This window comes from Schistocerca cancellata, chromosome 4 (assembly GCF_023864275.1).
Source record: "Schistocerca cancellata isolate TAMUIC-IGC-003103 chromosome 4, iqSchCanc2.1, whole genome shotgun sequence".
Taxonomy (NCBI): domain Eukaryota; kingdom Metazoa; phylum Arthropoda; class Insecta; order Orthoptera; family Acrididae; genus Schistocerca; species Schistocerca cancellata.
This window is the reverse complement of record NC_064629.1, coordinates 690363177-690381646: the sequence shown is the minus strand read 5'-3', so window position 1 is coordinate 690381646 and position 18470 is coordinate 690363177. Positions and strand designations below refer to the sequence as shown.

At 38.8% G+C, this 18470-nt stretch overlaps 1 protein-coding gene across 2 annotated transcripts in view; it reads right to left on the bottom strand.

Annotated features, from left to right (window-relative positions):
* LOC126183707 (PDZ domain-containing protein 8) overlaps nucleotides 1–18470 on the bottom strand; it is a 215048-nt gene that overhangs the window by 20666 nt on the left and 175912 nt on the right. The window contains exon 12 of one of the 2 annotated variants that reach the window (XM_049925894.1): nucleotides 2167–2217. The exons of the other annotated variant lie outside the window; for it this stretch is intronic. Within the exon in view, the coding sequence (XP_049781851.1) occupies nucleotides 2182–2217 (36 nt within the window). The 3' untranslated portion in view covers nucleotides 2167–2181. Of the gene's footprint in view, nucleotides 1–2166; nucleotides 2218–18470 lie in introns of those variants that run through there. 2 annotated transcript variants of the gene reach the window in all.

Here is an 18470-nt window from a genome sequence, read left to right as displayed (position 1 = left end):
GTGGAACTCACGGACTTCGAACATGGTCAGGTGATTGGGTGTCACTTGTCATACGTCAGTACGCAATATTTCCACACTCCTCAATATCCCTAGGTCCACTGTTCCTGATATGACAGTGAAGTGGAAAAATGTGAAGGGACACATACAGCACAAAAGTGTACAGGCTGACCTTGTCTGTTGACTGACAGAGATCGGAAACAGCTGAACAGTGTCGTAATGTGTAACAGGCAGATATCTATCCAGACCATCACACAGGAATTCCAAACTGCAACAGGATCCACTGCAAGTACTGTGACAGTTAGGCAGGAGGTGAGAAAACTTGGATTTCATGGTCAAGTGGCTGCTCACAAGCCACACATCATGCTGGTAAATGCCAAATGAAGCCTGGCTTGATGTAAGGAGTGTAAACATTGGATGATTGAACAATGGAAAAACATTGTGTGGAGTGACTGATCACAGTACACAATGTGGCGATCCAATGGCAGGGTGTGGGTACAGCAAATGCCCAGTGAACGTCATCTGCTAGCGTGTGTAGTGCCAACAGTAAAATTCAGAGGTGGTGGTGTTGTGGTGTGCTATTGTTTTTCATGGAGCGGACTTGAACCCCTTGTTGTTTTGTGTGGCACTATCACAGCACATGCCTGCACTGATGTTTTCAGTACCCTCTTGCTTCCCACTGTTGAAGAACAATTCGGGGATGGTGATTGCATCTTTCAACAAAACTGAGCACCTGTTCATAATGCACGGCCAGTGGTGGAGTGGTTACATGACAATAACATCCCTGTGATGGACTGGCCTGCACAGAGTCCTGACCTGAATCCTACAGAACACCTTTGGGATGTTTTGGAACGGCGACTTCATGCCAGGCCTCACCAACCAACATCGATACCTCTCCTCAATGCAGCACTCCATAAGGAACGGGCTGCCATTCCCCAAGAAACCTTCCAGAAATTGATTGAACATATGCCTGTGAGAGTGGAAGCTGTCATCAAGGCTAAGGGTAGGCCAACACCATACTGAATTCCAGCGTTACAGATGGAGGTCACCACAAACTTGTAAGTCATTTTCAGCCAGGTGTCTCAATACTTTTGATCACATAATGTATAATTATTTCAGTACAAACTTATCCCACACCATTGCCGTGCTCCATTTGGAAGCAGGCTGCACGATTAAGAGTCTAGTCTTGTGTTGAACAATACAGGAAACATTCTTGCAGATTACAAAAAGTTTTCAAATCATATATTTCATGCCTTTAAAGATAACCACGGTGTTTTTTGTTGGCTATGTAAATAGTCTAATGGCGACTGATAATGACTATGCTGGTAGCATCTGTTTCTCCTTCTTTTCTTTGTTACTGCATGTTTAAGAGCTTATGCTCCACCAAAAAGTGAATAAGCTACAGGTGTTTTATGGCTCACCTGATTCTACTTCCACCAACATACCATAATTCCTGAGTTTTGCTTCAAATTAACAACTCAATAGTGTTAGAAATGTTGGAACTTCCGTGAATGGATGATACAAAAACTTGTATCACACTCTCAAAACAGGCAGTGTCTTGATCTGGTATGCTAACAAACATGATTGTTGATGCCCTGTAGTTAACACACTGAAAACACTAATGGTCGAAAAATATATCCAGGGCATTATATACCTATGAATCCATCTCTTAGTAAAAACAGTTCATGAACCTCTTATTTGAGCCAGCTGACATCTGCCTCCAAACAGTATTACTAAATCCTCCAGATGTCAACATGTCATCTTGTCTTGAGAGGTTCCAAGACTCAACAGCAATAAATCTTATTCAGGACCAGATGAGAACAATATTTCTCTCATCGTTTGATACGATTTAACTCTATGAGCAGATGCAGTAACTACAACAGGAATACATATGGTGTATATTTAATTCTGTAATCACCCATTTCTATTTTATACAAAACTGAGCTAGGAACAGGATTATAACGCATTAATCATATCTCAATTCTGTCAGATTTCCCAGAAACAGTATTGTTGCTGAAGTATGATACTGAACTGGCACCTTTATACTGCAGTATCCTGTCTGCTTTCGTAACATAATGACTGATTCATGGTACTCAAAAGTTCTCTTTTATCAGAAAATGATGCAGAACAGGCTATTAGACAGTCCACACGACACGACAGTTACTTTACAAACCTTTTTTATGGCTAGATCCTTGTCACCAACTGAGCACAGGAACGTCTCTGTAACAACATGTTGCAATGTTTTACAAGAGAAAACATTTGTACTTTTCCCATACAGACAGAATCCCACATACATACACAAACTTACAGTTTGTGAGTTAGCAATATCTAATGATAGTGTCCCTGAATAACATCATTTATAATTTCAATAATAATTTAATTCTGCACACTGCAAATATATTTTTATACAACAAAGGTATTATTGGGCGGAATGGAAATAGCATCAGAGTCTAATTTTCTGCTTGTTAATTTTTGTCAGCAACAAATGTACAACAGTACAATGGAGGTAGAAAATTTGGCAAATAATGTGCATAGGCTTCCATGGCTAAACTCAGTTTCCGTTACAGTCTGTATACATGGACAACGAAAAAAAATTCCTGGATTTTTCCTGTATTTCTGAGTTACAAATACACCTTTCCCATGTTAAGTGACAGTATACTTTCCCTCAAAACCATAAAAATTATCAATATTTTGAATGGTTAAGATTTTATATACTGGCATAAAGCTTCTCTGCACTTTAGAAAATGAACCCCTGGAGAGAAAAAAAAAATCGCATTTTGGAAAGACCTTTGATGTGCAGCAACATACATGCTGCATATTTTCATATTATGAAAAAATATATTCGAATTCCACCAAACACTGCACACAAGTTTCTGAAGCATTGAAATCAAGATTGCAATGCACTTTAGTAAGCCAATTGTAGATCATGTCACATGATCACACCAGCTGACAGTAGCAGATATTCAGAGCATGGGACACATGATGTAGTCAGCCAATACCAACATCACTGTTAAGGAGATTGAACACATAAATGTGTAAAGTTAATGGTTTAAATTAATATATATAGTGCAGCTACAAGAAAATGTAAGCTTTCACATGTAATGTTGGTCTTCTTTTTACGTGTGTTACACTTTAAGACAAATAACACAAATGTGCGAGTAACATTTTAAATAATGACATAAATGACTGGTCTTCTGGGCTTGAAATGCTTCTAAGTGGCTGGCCCTCAAAGTGTTAAGCTTTAAATGAGAATCAAATGCTCTATGGTAAGAAATTCAAAGCACATTTACACATGTAAGATAATTCATCTTGCATAAAATGAAATGTACTTCAAAAGTAATGCTTTTCAAACCATTATTCACAATACTTTCCCATGACCTGTTAGAATTCATTTCAGCTATTGCCAAAGAGCTCCAGAAAATGATGTTGCTGTGCATGCGTGCAGCTACAATGGTGTAGAAAGCCCATATATTTGTACCTGTATACAATTAAGAGTTCTTACATTACGTCATAACTGAAAAAGGGCATCAGAGGGAGCAATAGCATTGCAATTTTGTAAACCACACTAAAATGCATAATTCAGCTTAAAGTACACACTCTATGTCCAGATTCACAAAGAAGTAGGCCCCAGCCTGATATTAAGCTTTTCAGTGTGGTTTTCAGGATGTAAATTTTCTTGGAGTACCAGTACTGTATTAACTCACGTTTTGGTTCTTTATCATGGCATGATGGCATATGTGCCAGAAGTTCATTTCAAATAAATGACCACCTCTGTGGAAAAGATTAATGAAAGGCAAATTTCTTTATCAAATTGACAAAAATAACTTCATTGTTTTGTAAGACAATTAATGCTTGATTGCCAAAAACCTGGAAGTATAATAAAATCAGAAAACTTAAACTATCAATATATTTTAACCTTCTGTAATTATGTGAACGTATTTTAATTCACTTGATAGCTCCCAGCCACAAAAATCTGTTTTGTTTTCATGTGAGGGGAGAGCTATAAACAAAGAGGAAACAGCAAAATCCCTAAACATAAACATTGGACATGTGGAAACTATCTCCATCCCCACTACAACTCAGACAGCTCTGTGTATGCGCCAATCTGGCAGCTTGGGCACACCAGAAAAATTTTTCTGGGTAGCATTTGGATACTTGTTACTACTGCTGATGCAACTACCAGCCACACTTCATGCAGCCCCAAAACGGGAAAAGGTACTGTCCATACGCAACTGAACTGCACATGCACAAGAGTCTGCTTACAGTTGCTCAAATGAACCTAATGTACACTGTTGTGATGTCACACTCATTGGAACAAGGCCTACGAGAAAGACAGGCCACGACACATATGTCACGAGGGTACGCCTGAGCTAGCTAGCTCGCTCGCTCAGCTTAGCAGACAAAATGCGTTTCTAATCATGTTAACTCATAACTGGGTGTTTACACACTAACAAGCATAGCATATTCTACTGAAATCTGCTTTTATAAGGTGTTACTGATTACTAGTACTACAACAAAATACAAAACTGTGTGGTAGCTGTAGTTTAAGATCTATGCTCTGCATAAATTGTATAATAGCTCATTTATAGTATTTAGTCTCTAATATCACAGTCCTCATTTGATACAATATTTAGTGCCTCATCCAACCATTAAAATTTTATTGTACCCAGTACAACCATAAAAAATTATTAGTAGGCATGTGGACTTTTTATCATTGTAGGACTAATAAACAATAAGACTCCATAATAGCAGATTCCATAGAAGATGCAATTCTCATTTGTATGTCAACACGCAATTACAAGTTAACAGGTGCAGAAGCATAGTTTGTCTGCTGAGCTGAGCGAGTGAGTCAGTCAGGCCTACCTTCATGACAGATAAGCCGCGGCCTGTCTTTCTTGTGTGCTTTACATTGGAAGCAGTTTGTTGTTATGAAAGATTGCATAGTCTTTGTTCTTAAGCCTTTGACACACTTTGCTGTTGCCAGATGCTTGTGTGTGCACTGTGTTTTGTTGTTGTAAATGGTGCATTTCCTTTGCAATTTAAGTTTTATTTTTTCATTTTTTTTCACTCATTTATGTTTTATTGCTGCCATATTATTCTGCAGTATGAGACTAAAATAAAATTCTTTGTTAGAGTGTCAGTTCTTACTAGTCAAAATTACAAAAATTTAACTGCAAACTAAATCAATGAAAAATTCCTGGAATTCTAAAAAATTCCTCAGTTTTTCCCAGATGAAACAATTCTAGGGTTTTTCCTGGATTTCCTGGTTCTCCTGGGGTGTATACACCCTGTGTTAATTCTCCTGGGTTTAAGATCCTGTTGTGTTTCAAAACGCTTCAACATTTTATCCATTGTCACAAGCAGCCATCAGTTTTACAGTGTAGACTATTGACCAAAAATGTACAACTCTGTATTCATTACTGGACTGCTGTCCCTGTTATCATGTGTAAGGAAATAATTAAATATGTGTTGTGATTGGATGATGAATGGGAGAGAGAAGAGGGGTGAGATGCTTTTATTGAAGATAATTTTAGTTTGATTGAGCAATGTTGTTGAATCAGGTTGGAAAAATAGTTGTTCTGTAATACTGCTCCCATAATATCAAATGGTGACAGAGATATGTCAGAGTGCCTTTTGCGTACTTCTGCAGTGTTTACTGCCATGCCTGATGAGGCAGCCTTATAGGCACTCTCTGCCTCTAGAGCAGCATAACAATAATTTGCCTGTGTTATGAAAGTTCATATCACTTAGCCATTTAACTTTTTCCGTCACCTCTCACATCTTACTCTGTTAACTGATTGCTTGAGAAATATGAATTATTTTTTGTTGCTATACAGGCCTACGAAAATCATTTTGAATTTTGGTGTTTCGCAATTGCCAATTTATTGTGCTGTTCAACTGTATCTGACACAAAGGCACCTTTAAGTGTATGTTAATAGGGTGTTCCCTTTAAGCGGTGCATAATACTACTACTACTACTACTACTACTACTACCCCCCCCTCCTCCTCTCTCTCTGACTGACACACACACACACACACACACACACACACACACACACACACACACATTGTTGCTACTGCAATAGTTTGGCTCGATGCCCACTTAACATAACAATTCCCCCATGAAGTCAGAAATATCCTCCACATACCGTGTAAGGGCAGTGCACCATTCCACTTTGTCCTCTTGGGTGGCTTGTTTCATGTTTTCAAAACATTGTCAGCAGCTCCCACTCTATAACAATTGGCTCCAAAGTTGTAATGTATCTTTTATGGCTCTGTGTTCAAGTTCTCATTAAAATCATTCTATGTGTACTTCCACATAATCTTATTTCTCTTTTCAGATATGTTGTAACAGTCTTCGTGAAGCAACAGCCAAATTTAGCTGGGGAATGAATGTTTCAAATATTCTGTTTTGCTATCAGTGTTGTAAGACAATCTACGAAAAATCAGTGGCAAGGTGTGAGGAAAGTGTTTTCCTGCTTCATGTGCTGTTTGTTTAGCCAGTTGTTGCATTATCTAGTGAGGTAGCTGCCCTACAATGAAACATAGTCTATTGTACCAGGTTTTCTGGCAACTGGGAAGTTGAGAGCCTGTAGCCGTCATCTCTACTGATATTGTTAACCACTTCAGGATATCAATCGTCTTTCTTATTTTGTGTGTGCACCTCCCATGTACCTATGAAAGTTCATGGGCTGCCCACAATCACATTGGTGCTTCACTGGTGCCCATCTGTGCTTCCCTGAAGCATTATAACACTCATACTCTGCCATGCACATACTAACATGCTTTCCAGTTTCCCCAATGTAGGCAGCACCACACTCACAATGTTTCTTGTAGGCATTTGCACTACTGAGGACTCTTATTGCTTTCTCAATGGAGCCTACCAAATTCTGGAACCTGAGGCCACTCTGTAAAACTGATGCAATACCTCTTTGGCAAAGCACTTTGCCTACTTGTCGCTGACACCCTTGACATAAGGTAAGTGCACCACCGCAAACCTCACCTTTATTTCACTTTCAACGTGTAACTCCCAGTTGAGCTTTGTAGCTCTTATTATTATTATTATTATTATTATTATTATTATTATTATTTGGCTGTCATACTTGTTGGCTCAGAATGTGTTACGTAACTATTAGATCTTGCTTGTATTGCTACTGTGGTGGATTCATGATGTCAGCTTGTGTATGATGGAACATTTCTGACCTATATGAAGGTAGGATTTGGGATGCATGCAGCACTTGGTGTGTTTTAGTTTCTGGTAAACCTTGTGTCCCAGTTTGTCATGGGAGTCCTGTATATCTCTATGTCCAGGAACAGAACTGCAATGTTACTTTCTTGCTCTGCCATAAACTGAATGCTGTTTTGCAAACTGTTAATATGCTGATGGAACTACCGCAGTTCTGCTTCTACATGCAGCCAAATGACTAAAAGAGTCTTCCGTGTACTGCAGCCAACAGCCTGGGTAGAAATGTGTGAAGCTTAAAGCAGTTTGCTGAAAAATTTGTGTCCTGGTAACTGCTGCTATTCGAGAGAGGGAGGAACCTTCTACCACTCTACCTGTTTTTAATAACATTTACCACACCAGATGAAATAGGTTGATGTCAATCATAACTGCACCGAGTCATATACATCAGATGACATTCATTCCTGACAGATGCTAATAATCTATTCTGTTGACATGTTGCTGAAGAGAGGTTTCATGTCAATGCTGATCGTTATATCAGGCTCCTGTCTGTGCTCCTCCCATATAAGATGCATGATGCGAGTTGAATCCTTCACAAACAATTCTGCCTGTCCCACAAAGATACGATGTTTCTAGACAGATACTTCTTCATGTTATACGTGGGTGAGTGTTGGGGGGGGGGGGGGGGAGGAGGGTCCTTATGAATCTTAAGTCTCTGATAAATTGTATCACAAGACTTTGGTAAAGAGTCCCTTAATGTCATAATCAATTCTGAAGTCTTAAAAGGCTCAAGTCTTCACAATAATCTTAATTGTAGACCACTCCCAAGTTCTTCATAGATGTGATCACTCAATAAATGATTATTTTCCATTCATATTGCAACTGTGGCACTCCCTTTATCTTCATGGAAAATCAAAATGTTCTCATTTGCCGTAAGTTGTTCTACAATTCTTTCTTCCTGAGCGATGTTATGTTTGAGATGTCTTTAAGACTCCTGACGCTTTCCTGTCTTAACTTTTCAGTTTTGACTTGTGGGACCTGCGTGAGTGCCATTTCAACTTACTGAATAATTTTGTTCATAGATATCCCTGAAAGTGTTGCTGCCATGTTTAGCCCCTTAACAGTACTGTCTTACTGCTCCATGGATGAACAGTGATGATTGCTTGATGCTGGTTCAAGATACATCCATCTTATGCATATGCTGTGTGTCTGCTTTAGTAGTTCCTTCAATTTCTTCTTCTGGTGACTGCATGTCTACAACAGCCACATGTTATTGGTGAAATAATTACCAGCATCTATAACAACATGATATAAATGGTAAGAAACAGAGAAGAATGGCTACATCAACAACGCATTGGCTTTGGTATCCGATGATGATGGTACTTGTAGAACAATTCTTTATCCATGCAATCATATCTGTACATTACTCTTTTGATTTTGTTCTATTCTTTGGTGAGTGGGGCAACCACAGCTTAAAAAATCCATTTGAATAATATATAACTGCAACAGCTGCCGTGAGAAGATATATTGATCTCCTATTGATTCACAGCTAGTTTTGTGACTATAAAGTAACATCGTCAAATGCCAAACAATTGACTTTCTTAGGCATGAAAGCCATCCTACAATACAACATAGATGTTCCCTATCCCCATGCTGATCACAGCACAAAAACACAACCACCAAAAACTTGACAGTGAACTACACACACTATCTAACACAAATAACAATGAGAGGACTTTCATGGAGGAGCCTGGTCCACTGTATAGCATGTACTCATATTAGTACATGCCATGCTGTGGATGGGGCCATTATGCAAGTCCTCTCACTGTTGCTGATGTTAAATCCTACATGCAGTTTTTGGCAGTTGTGTTTCTATGCTATGATCAGCATGAGCATAGGGGACATCTACAAACATCAAAAAAAGGTTTTGCATCACCTCCGTTTCGAGAGTTCCAGAATTTGCAGAGAAAATTGGAATTGAGATCAACATAAACATCACTTCCGCCCTTTTTATTACTCATGAAAACCACACATTGCATGTTGTACCACCATATAGTGAGACCTTCAGAGGCGGTGGTCCAGATTGCTGTACACACCGGTACCTCTAATACCCAGTAGCACATGCTCTTGCATTGATGCATGCCTGTAATCATCATGGCATACTATCCACAAGTTGATCAAGGCATTGTTGGTCCAGATTGTCCCACTACTCAATGGCAATTTGGCGTAGAACCCTCAGAGTGGTTGATGGGTCACATGGTCCATAAACAGCCCTTTTCAATTTATCCCAGGCATGTTCGATAGGGTTCATGTCTGGAGAACATGCTGGCCACTCTAGTCGAGCGATGTTGTTATCCTGAAGGAAGTCATTCACAAGATGTGCATGATGAGGGTGCGAATTTTCATCCAGGAAAACGAATGCCTTGCCAATATGCTGCCGATATGGTTGCACTATTGGTCGGAGGACAGCATTCACATATCGTACAGCCATTACTTAGCCTTCCATGACCACCATCGGTGTACATCGGCCCCACATAATATCACCCCAAAACAGCAGGGAAACTCCACCTTGCTGCACTCACTGGACAGTGTGTCTAAGGCGTTCAGCCTGACCGGGTCGCCTCCAAACATGTCTCCAATGATTGTCTGGTTGAAGGCATACCGCGACACTTTTCAGTGAAGAGAACATGATGCCAATTCTGAGTAGTCCATTCGATATGTTGTTGGGCCCATCTGTACCGTGCTGCATGGTGTAGTGGTTCCAAAGATCAACCTCGTCATAGATGTCAAAAGTGAAGTTGCGCATCATGCAGCATATTGCGCACAGTTTGAGTCGTAACATGACATCCTGTGGCTGCACAAAAAGTATTATTCAACATGGTGGCATATCTGTCAGGGTTCCTTCAAGCCATTATCTGTAGGTATCAGTCATCCACTGCAGAAGTAGCCCTTGGGCGGCCTGAGCTAGGCATGTCATCGACAGTTCCTGTCTCTCTTTATCTCCTCCATGTCTGAACAACATCGCTTTCGTTCACTCCAAGACACCATGTTGAGAGCCCTTCCTGGCACAAAGTAATAATGTGAATGCAATCGAACTGTGGTATTGACCATCTGGGCATGGTTGAACTACAGACAATGACTGGAACTGATCGGCTGTCAGACCCCATCTGTCTAATAGGTGCTGCTCATGCATGGTTGTTTACATCTTTGGGCAGGTTTAGTGACATCTCTGAACATTCAAAGGGACTGTGTCTGTGATACAATATCCACAGTCAACGTTTATCTTCAGGAGTTATGGGAACCGGGGTGATGCAAAACTTATTTTGATGCATGTGTTGTACTGAGAGATGACCTTCATGTCTAAAAAGGTCAACTGGTCGCCATCTGAGGATGTGACTTTATAGTCACGAAACTAGTTGTGAATCAATAGGAGACCAATGTATCTTCTAATGATAGCTGTTCCAATTATTCATTATTCAAACTGTTCCATCCAATCACTGATAATTTAACAGTCTACAAAAGTAGCCACTCTCATTTTGCCGACCTCCTTGTCAAAGAGGGCGGAGGACCAGACAGGCTCAGAGCAGTATCTTGCCCTTGGGATGGGAAAGTGCCCCTAAAGGTGGAAGAATCAGCACTGATCAATGGCATGAGGATGCAGAAGGCAATGGAAACACTGCATTAAAGGCATATAACGTGGATCCACAGGACATGTAGCCTGTAACTGAAGTAGTGTTACGATAATCTCTCCATTGGCAAAAGATTTCAGAACAGACCTTCATTCGGATCTCTGGGAGAGGGCTGCCAAGGGGGAGGTGACCATGAGAAAAAGATTGAATAACCAAAGAAAGGGATAATATTCTATGAGTTGGGACATGGAGTATCAGAAGTCTGAACATGGTAGGGAAGCTAGAAAATCTGAAAAGGAAAATCTAAAGGCCCGATCTAGATATAGTTGGGGTCAGTGAAGTGAAATGGAAAGAAGACAAATATCTAGTCAGATGAGTATAGGGTAATATTGACAGCAGCAGAGAATGGTATAACGAAGTACGATTCATTATAAATAGGAAGGTAGAACAGGGAATGTGTTACTGTGAACAGTTCAGTGATAGGGTTGTTGTCATCAGAATTGACAGCAAACCAGCACCAACAGTAATAGTTCAGGTACACACACCAACATCGCAAGCTGAAGATGAAGAGAGAGAGAAAATACATGAGGATATCGAATGGGTAATTCAATATGTAAAGGGAGATGAAAATCTAATAGTCATGGGAGATTGGAATGCAGTTGTAGGGGAAGGAGTAGAAGAAAGTGTAATAGGAAAATATGGCCTTGGTGTTAGGAATGAGAGAAGAGAAAGACTAATTAAGTACTGCAATAAATATCAGCTAGTAATAGCGAATACTCTGTTCAAGGATCACAAGAGGTGGAGGCATACTTTGAAAAGGCTAGGAGATACAGGAAGATTTCAAATAGATTACATCATGGTCAGGCAGAGATTATGAAATCAGATACTTGATTGTATGGCGTACCTAGGAGCAGATATAGACTCAGTTGACAATTTAGTAGTGATGAAGAGTAAGCTGAAGTTTAAAAGACTAGTCAGGAAGAATCAATACATAAAGAAGTGGAATACAGAAGTATTAAGGAATGAAGAAGTATGCTTGAGGTTCTCTAAGGCTATAGATACTGTGATAAGGAATAGGGCAGTAAGCAGTTCAGCTGAAGAGCAGCAAACATCTCTAGAAAGCATAATCACAGAAGCTAGAAAGGAAAACATAGGTACAGAGAAGGTAACTGGGAAGAAACCAAAGGTAACAGAAGAAATACTTCAGTTGATCGATGAAAGAAGGAAGTACAAAAATGTTACGGAAATTCAGGAATACAGAAATAAAAGTCATTTAGGAATAAAATAAACAGGAAGTGCAAGGAAGCTAAGGCTATCTAGTGGATAGATGGAAAGAGCACACTGAAGGCCTGTGTGAGGTGGAACACTTGTCTGATGTGACTGAAGAAAAAATAGGAGTCAATAGGGAAGAGATAGGGGATCTTGTATTAGATTCAGAATTTAGAAGAGCATTGGAAGACTTGAGATCATATAAGGCAGAAGGGATAGATAAAATTCCACCAGAATTTATAAAATCACTGGGGTAAGCGGCAACAAAACAACTACTCACGTTTGTGTGTAGAATGTATGAGTCTGGCGATATACCATATGACTTTCGGAAAAATATCATCCACACAATTCTGAAGACTACAAGAGCTGACAAGTGCAAGAATTATCACACAATCAGCTTAACAGCTCAAGCATACAAGTTGCTGACAAGAACAATATACAGATGAATGGAAAAGAAAATTAATGATCTGTTAGATAACGATCAGTTTGGCTTTAGGAAAAATATAGACACCAGAGGGGCAGTTCTGACATTATGGCTGATAATGGAAGCAAGACTAAAGAAAAAGCAAGACATGTTCATAGAATTCGTCAACCTGGAAAAAGTGTTCGACAATATCAACTGGTGCAAGACAAAATTCTAAGGAAAATAGGGGTAAGCTACAGGGAGAGATGGGTAATAAACAACATGTACAAGAGCCAAGAGGGAATAATGGAGTGGAAGATCAAGAATGAAGTGCTTGGATTAAAATGGGTTTAAGACTTTCTTTTGCCTCTACTGTTCAATCTATACATCAAAGAATCAATTATGGAAATAAAAGAAATGTTCAAGAGTGGGGAACTAAAATTCAAGATGAAGAGATATCAATGATAAGATTTGCTGATGACATTGCAATCCTCAGTGAAAGTGAAGAAGAATTACAAAGTCTGCTGAATGGAATGAGTCTGCTGAGTACAGAATACAGATAGAGAGTAAATCGAAGAAAGACAGAAGTAATGAGATGTAACAGAAATGAGAACAGTGAGAAAATTAACATTAGGATTGATAGTCACAAAGAAGATATAGTTGAGGAATTCTGCCACCTAGGCAGTAAAATAACCCATGATGGATGGCGAAAACATTGGCAAAAACGGCATTCCTGGCCAAGAGAAGTCTACTAGTATCAAATATAGATCATAATTTTATAAAGAAATTTCTGAGAATGTACATTTGGAGCACAGCATTGCATGGTAGTGAAACATGGACTGTGGGAAAACCAGAAAAGAAGAGAATCGGAGCATTTGAGATGTGGTGCTACAGATGAATCTTGAATATTGGGTGGACTGATAAGGTAGGGAATGAGGAGGTTCTGCGCAGAATTGGAGAGGAAAGGAATATATGGAAAACACTGACAAGATGAAGGGACAGAAAGGCAGGACATCTGTTAAGACATCAGGGAATAACTTCCACGGTATTAGGGGGAACTGTAGAGGGTAAAAACTTTGTAGAAGACAGAGATTGGAATACATCCAGAAAATAATGGCTGACATGGGGTGTAGGTGCTATTCTGAGATGAAGAAGTTGACACAGGAGAGGAGGTCATGGTGGGCCACATCAAATCAGTCAGGAGACTGATGAATTGATGACAAAAAAGCTTCTGTATGAGCTCTAGTTTCTCTCTTCTTAGCTTTGTGGTCTTATGCAAGATGCACATTGGTGGCAGTAGAACTTTTCTGCAGTAAGCTTCAAATGCCATTTCTCTGAATGTTCTCAACAGTGCTCCTCGAAAGAATGTCCCATTCCTTCCTTGAGCTGCTGAAGCATTTCTGTACTTCTTGCATGTTTATCATACCTACTGGTAATAAATCTAGCAGCCTGTCTCTGAACTGCTTCAATGTCTTCCTTTAATCCAACCTTGAGGGGATCCCAAACACGTAAGCTGTACTCAAGGATGGGTCACTATAGTGTTCTATACATGGTCTCCTTTACAGATGAAACACGCTTTCCTAAAATTGTCCCAATAAACTGATGTCGACCATTAGCCTTCCATACTGCAATCCCTACATCCCCATTCCATTTAATATCACTTTGCAGCATTATGCCTACATACTTAATCAACGTGATTGTGTCAAGCAGCAAGCTACTAATGCTGTATTCGATCATTATGGTTCTGTTTTTCCTACTCATTTGCATTAACTTACATTGTTCTATATTTAGAGTTAGCTGCCATTCATTACACCAAAATAGAATTTTTTTTCCAAGTCGTCCTGTATCTTCCTGCAGTCATTCAATGCCAACACCTTCCATTACACCACAACATCATCAGCAAACAGCCACAGATTGCTGCTCACCCTCTTCATCAGATCATTTATGTATACAGACAATAACAACAGTCTTATCTCATTTTCCTGGTACACTCCTAATGATACTCTTGACACTGATGAACACTTGCCATTAGGACAACATATTGGATTCTTTTACCTAAGACGTCTTTAAGCCACTGATATACCTGGGAACTTGTTCTGTATGCTCATACCTTCATAAACATCTGCAGTCGCACATCGTGTCAAACACTTTTTGGAAATCTAGGAATATGGAATCTGCCTTTTGCCCTTTATCCATAGTTTACAGAATACCATATGAGAAAAGGACAAGGTGAGTTTTGCAAGAATGATGCTTTCTAAAACCATGCCGATGTGTGGACAGAAGCTTTTCTGTCTCATGGAAATTTATTGTGTTCAAACTGAGAATATACTGAAAAATTCTGAAGCAAATCAGTGTTAAGGATATTGGTCTGTAATTTTGTGGGTCTGTTCTTTTATCCTTCTTATATACAGGAGTCACCTGCACTTATTTTTAGTCACTTGGGACTTTGCACTGTGCGAGAGATTCACGATAAATGCAAGCTAAGTAAGGGGCCAATGCCGTAGAGTATTCTTCATAAAACCAAACTGGATGTCCAGCTGAACCTGGTGAGTTATTTGTTTTCAACTCTTTCTGTTGCTTCTTTATGTCAGAGATGTCTATTAGTAAGTTCTCCATAAAGGAGTCTGTATTATGGACGAATGATAGTATGTTTGTTTGATCCTCCTGCATTAATGATTTCTAAAATGTGAAATTTTGAAACTTCAGCTATCGTTTTGCTATCTTCTATTGTCACACCAGACTGGCCAACAAGCGACTGGACAGAAGTGTTCAACCTGCTTAGCAATTTTATGTAGGACTAGAATGCTCTCTGGTTCTTGATAAGATCTTTTGCTAAAAGTATGATGGTTTTAGTTGTTGTATGCTTCACACATTGATCGTTTTACAGACATAAGAATCTCTATTAACTTTTGCCAGTCATTAATTGCACATTCTCTTTTCAACAGACAGTGTAACAGTCTTTGCTTCCTCAGCATTTTCAGAATTTTGTTATTAAACCATAGCAGGTCTTTGCCATCCTTAATCCACTTACTCAGCACATACTTCTCCAGAGCGTGATTTACAATCCATTTAAACTTTGTTCACAAGTCCTCTATGCCCATCATATTGAAACTACACGATATTCATTCATTGTCTAAGTGGGATGCTAACAACTGCTTATCAGCTCTTTGTAACAAAAATATTCTTCTAACCTTCTTGATGGATTTATTAACTTTGGTAACCATCATGATCACTAATCCCTGTCCCTACACTGGCACAAGGTCTAAAATATTTCCATTGTGTGTAGGCTGTCAAACTAGCGGCTCAAGACAGTTTTCGGAAGACATGTTCAAAAGCACTTCACAAGACTGCCTGTCCATGCCCCCTGCAGTGAATCCATAAATGCCCCAGTCTATACTCATTAGGGTAAAGTCAACTGATTTGCATGATCTAGGTATTTGCATGCTACTGAGTGTAAACTTTATTTGAATGACTCTAAAAATGTCACAGCTGAATCAGGTGGCTGGCATAAGCTCCAACAATTAACTTGATTTCATCTACACTAGTTATATGCACCCAGAAAACTTCACAGTCACACTCAAATTTAACCTCAATACATACAATATTTTGTTGACTGCAATGAACACACTGATTCCAATGATTCTAACCTGTCTTTCTGATATGCTCACTAAATATATCGGAGCTTTCTACTATAGGTTTCAGCCAGCTCTTGGTCCCAAGAATAACATGAATGCAACAAATTTCCTGGAGGGCATCCGGAAGCAAGCTTGACCAATAGGGCAGCATTGGAATAGCTTACTATGAGCTCTGAGGAGAAATGATGAAAATCTGGTGCCCTAAACAATACCGAGATACGACAGCATATAGTGGTTTGTATTTTTTGCCCACTCTAAACTGCAGATTACCGACTGCTGTGCTGTTCACTGAGGTAATGGCAGCATTTGCATATCATCACATATGGCTTATACAGCACAACAAACTGGTAATGGTACAACACCAGACTATGGGAGGCCCACAGAGGTCTGAAAAGCATGTCTACTTGCCAAGCAATGACTTATTTTAAAGACAAGGCAACTGAAATAATTAAACAACATGTTAACCAGAACTTCAAGAAAAAAAGGTACTGTCTGCTTGTAACAGGTTATCTTCAGCCTGAAAGTTATAGTGAGACAGTCCCACTAAGTGTTGCTCTAATCAGTTCAGCAGTAGGCAAATGGCACATTGACAGAACTCTACTGCTACTCCAGATCACAGGAGCCATGACATACTTTTACTGTGGATATCATTCGAATTTCCAAATTTATCCAAAATGTATCAGTTTAAAACTGAGTGAGTATAAGCTGAAAGAAAATTTTAATTATTATATTTTCTTTATATAGTGTCTCATTACTTGTTCCAAGTGCATATGGCATGTAGAAATCTCTAGCAATAGGGGAATGCATAAATACACTTGCAAATTTTGCATACAGTCAAACAGTTAGTGAAGAAAGTACAAAAACTAATATTACTGTGAGCCATGGATGAAAACTGTGCTATTGAGATGGCTCTGGATGTGTCTTTCATGGTGCAACTTTGTAATGAAATGTATGGCTGTAGCCACACAACATACTAGGTCATGAAGGCAGAAGATATTTTTTGTCTGCACCTCACTGTATGACACATTTTTAAAAAGCAAGTAAAATTTTTGTTGTGTTTCCCTTTCTTTAAATCAACTGTAGGGAAACTAATTATTGTCTACAAAAGGTAGAAACTGGGGAGAATCTTACAATTCCATTGGCCATATTCCTTTGAAACAAAGAACTCTGAACTGAACAATTTCTTCATTGGAACACATTTTTTAATTCTGTTGCCAGGAAATTAATTCAGCATCATATTTATGTATTTCAAGGAAGATATATTTTCTGTACTTCAAGTACGCAGTTTGTTGTCTGATGGACTATCCTCCTATCTGAACAAATATCTAATCTTCAAATTTTGACCGAATGCAACCACAGCTTCGCATTTCAATGCTATCCCAGTCATGTGTATATTGTTATGTGATGTAGCCTAATTAGTCTTTCTTTCCCTCACACTTTCAGCACTGGCATCTTGTAAATTTCATTAACATATGTTCTTGAAATCATCTGTACTGATGCTAAGGAAATATACTATCATTTACAGTTTAATGTGTAGCCTGAAGTTGGTAATTAATATAATTCTACCCAAATTATAAACCAAAAAGCAATGTCCTGACAATATCTGAGTGGAAAGAATAAATTACCATAGCATATATATCAGGTCATATTAATGATGAAACTAATACAAAAGAGAACACACTAAAAGTTTCTTGGCAGTGTATTTACTGTTTCTCTTATCAATCGGGATTAATCTCCAAGGGGGATATGAACTTTAGTTTGGGGAATGTTGGTCTTACTGATGAACAGTTTTTTTCTCTTTTCTTGTGAACTGATTTCTGTGTGTTATTTTTTGATTCTCCCACATACATTAACTCTAACTCGCAGCAGCTGTACTAATGGAAACATGAGTATAATTCATTAGATACAAGTTAGTTGGATGCAAAATTCTTACACAAGTGCTTAAGTTGTAGACTGATGACTGAACAGGCACTTGCTAAGAGTAAAAATCTAAAGGTTTTATGGGCACTTGACTTTTTAATTTTCTTATTTTTTCCTGGTAGTTAATGTAGTCTGCACCTCCAAACCTCCATCAAACCTTTGCACATATAAAACAAACTGTGAAGCTGCAGTCTTTTATCAGCTACACTTTAAAATGGGTGACTCCAACTAAGTCACCAATAGTGTCATATGTCCAATATTCAAATCAGGTTTCAGGTTGACTACTGAATTACATTTCCTGAAACTGCTTTAAATAAAACAAAGAATTCCTCCCAACAACAATGACATCATAACAATAGATGCACTTTAAAGGTCTATATTAATCAGTATTTGACTCTACAGATAACAGAACTTTTAATCATTGTGAAGATAAA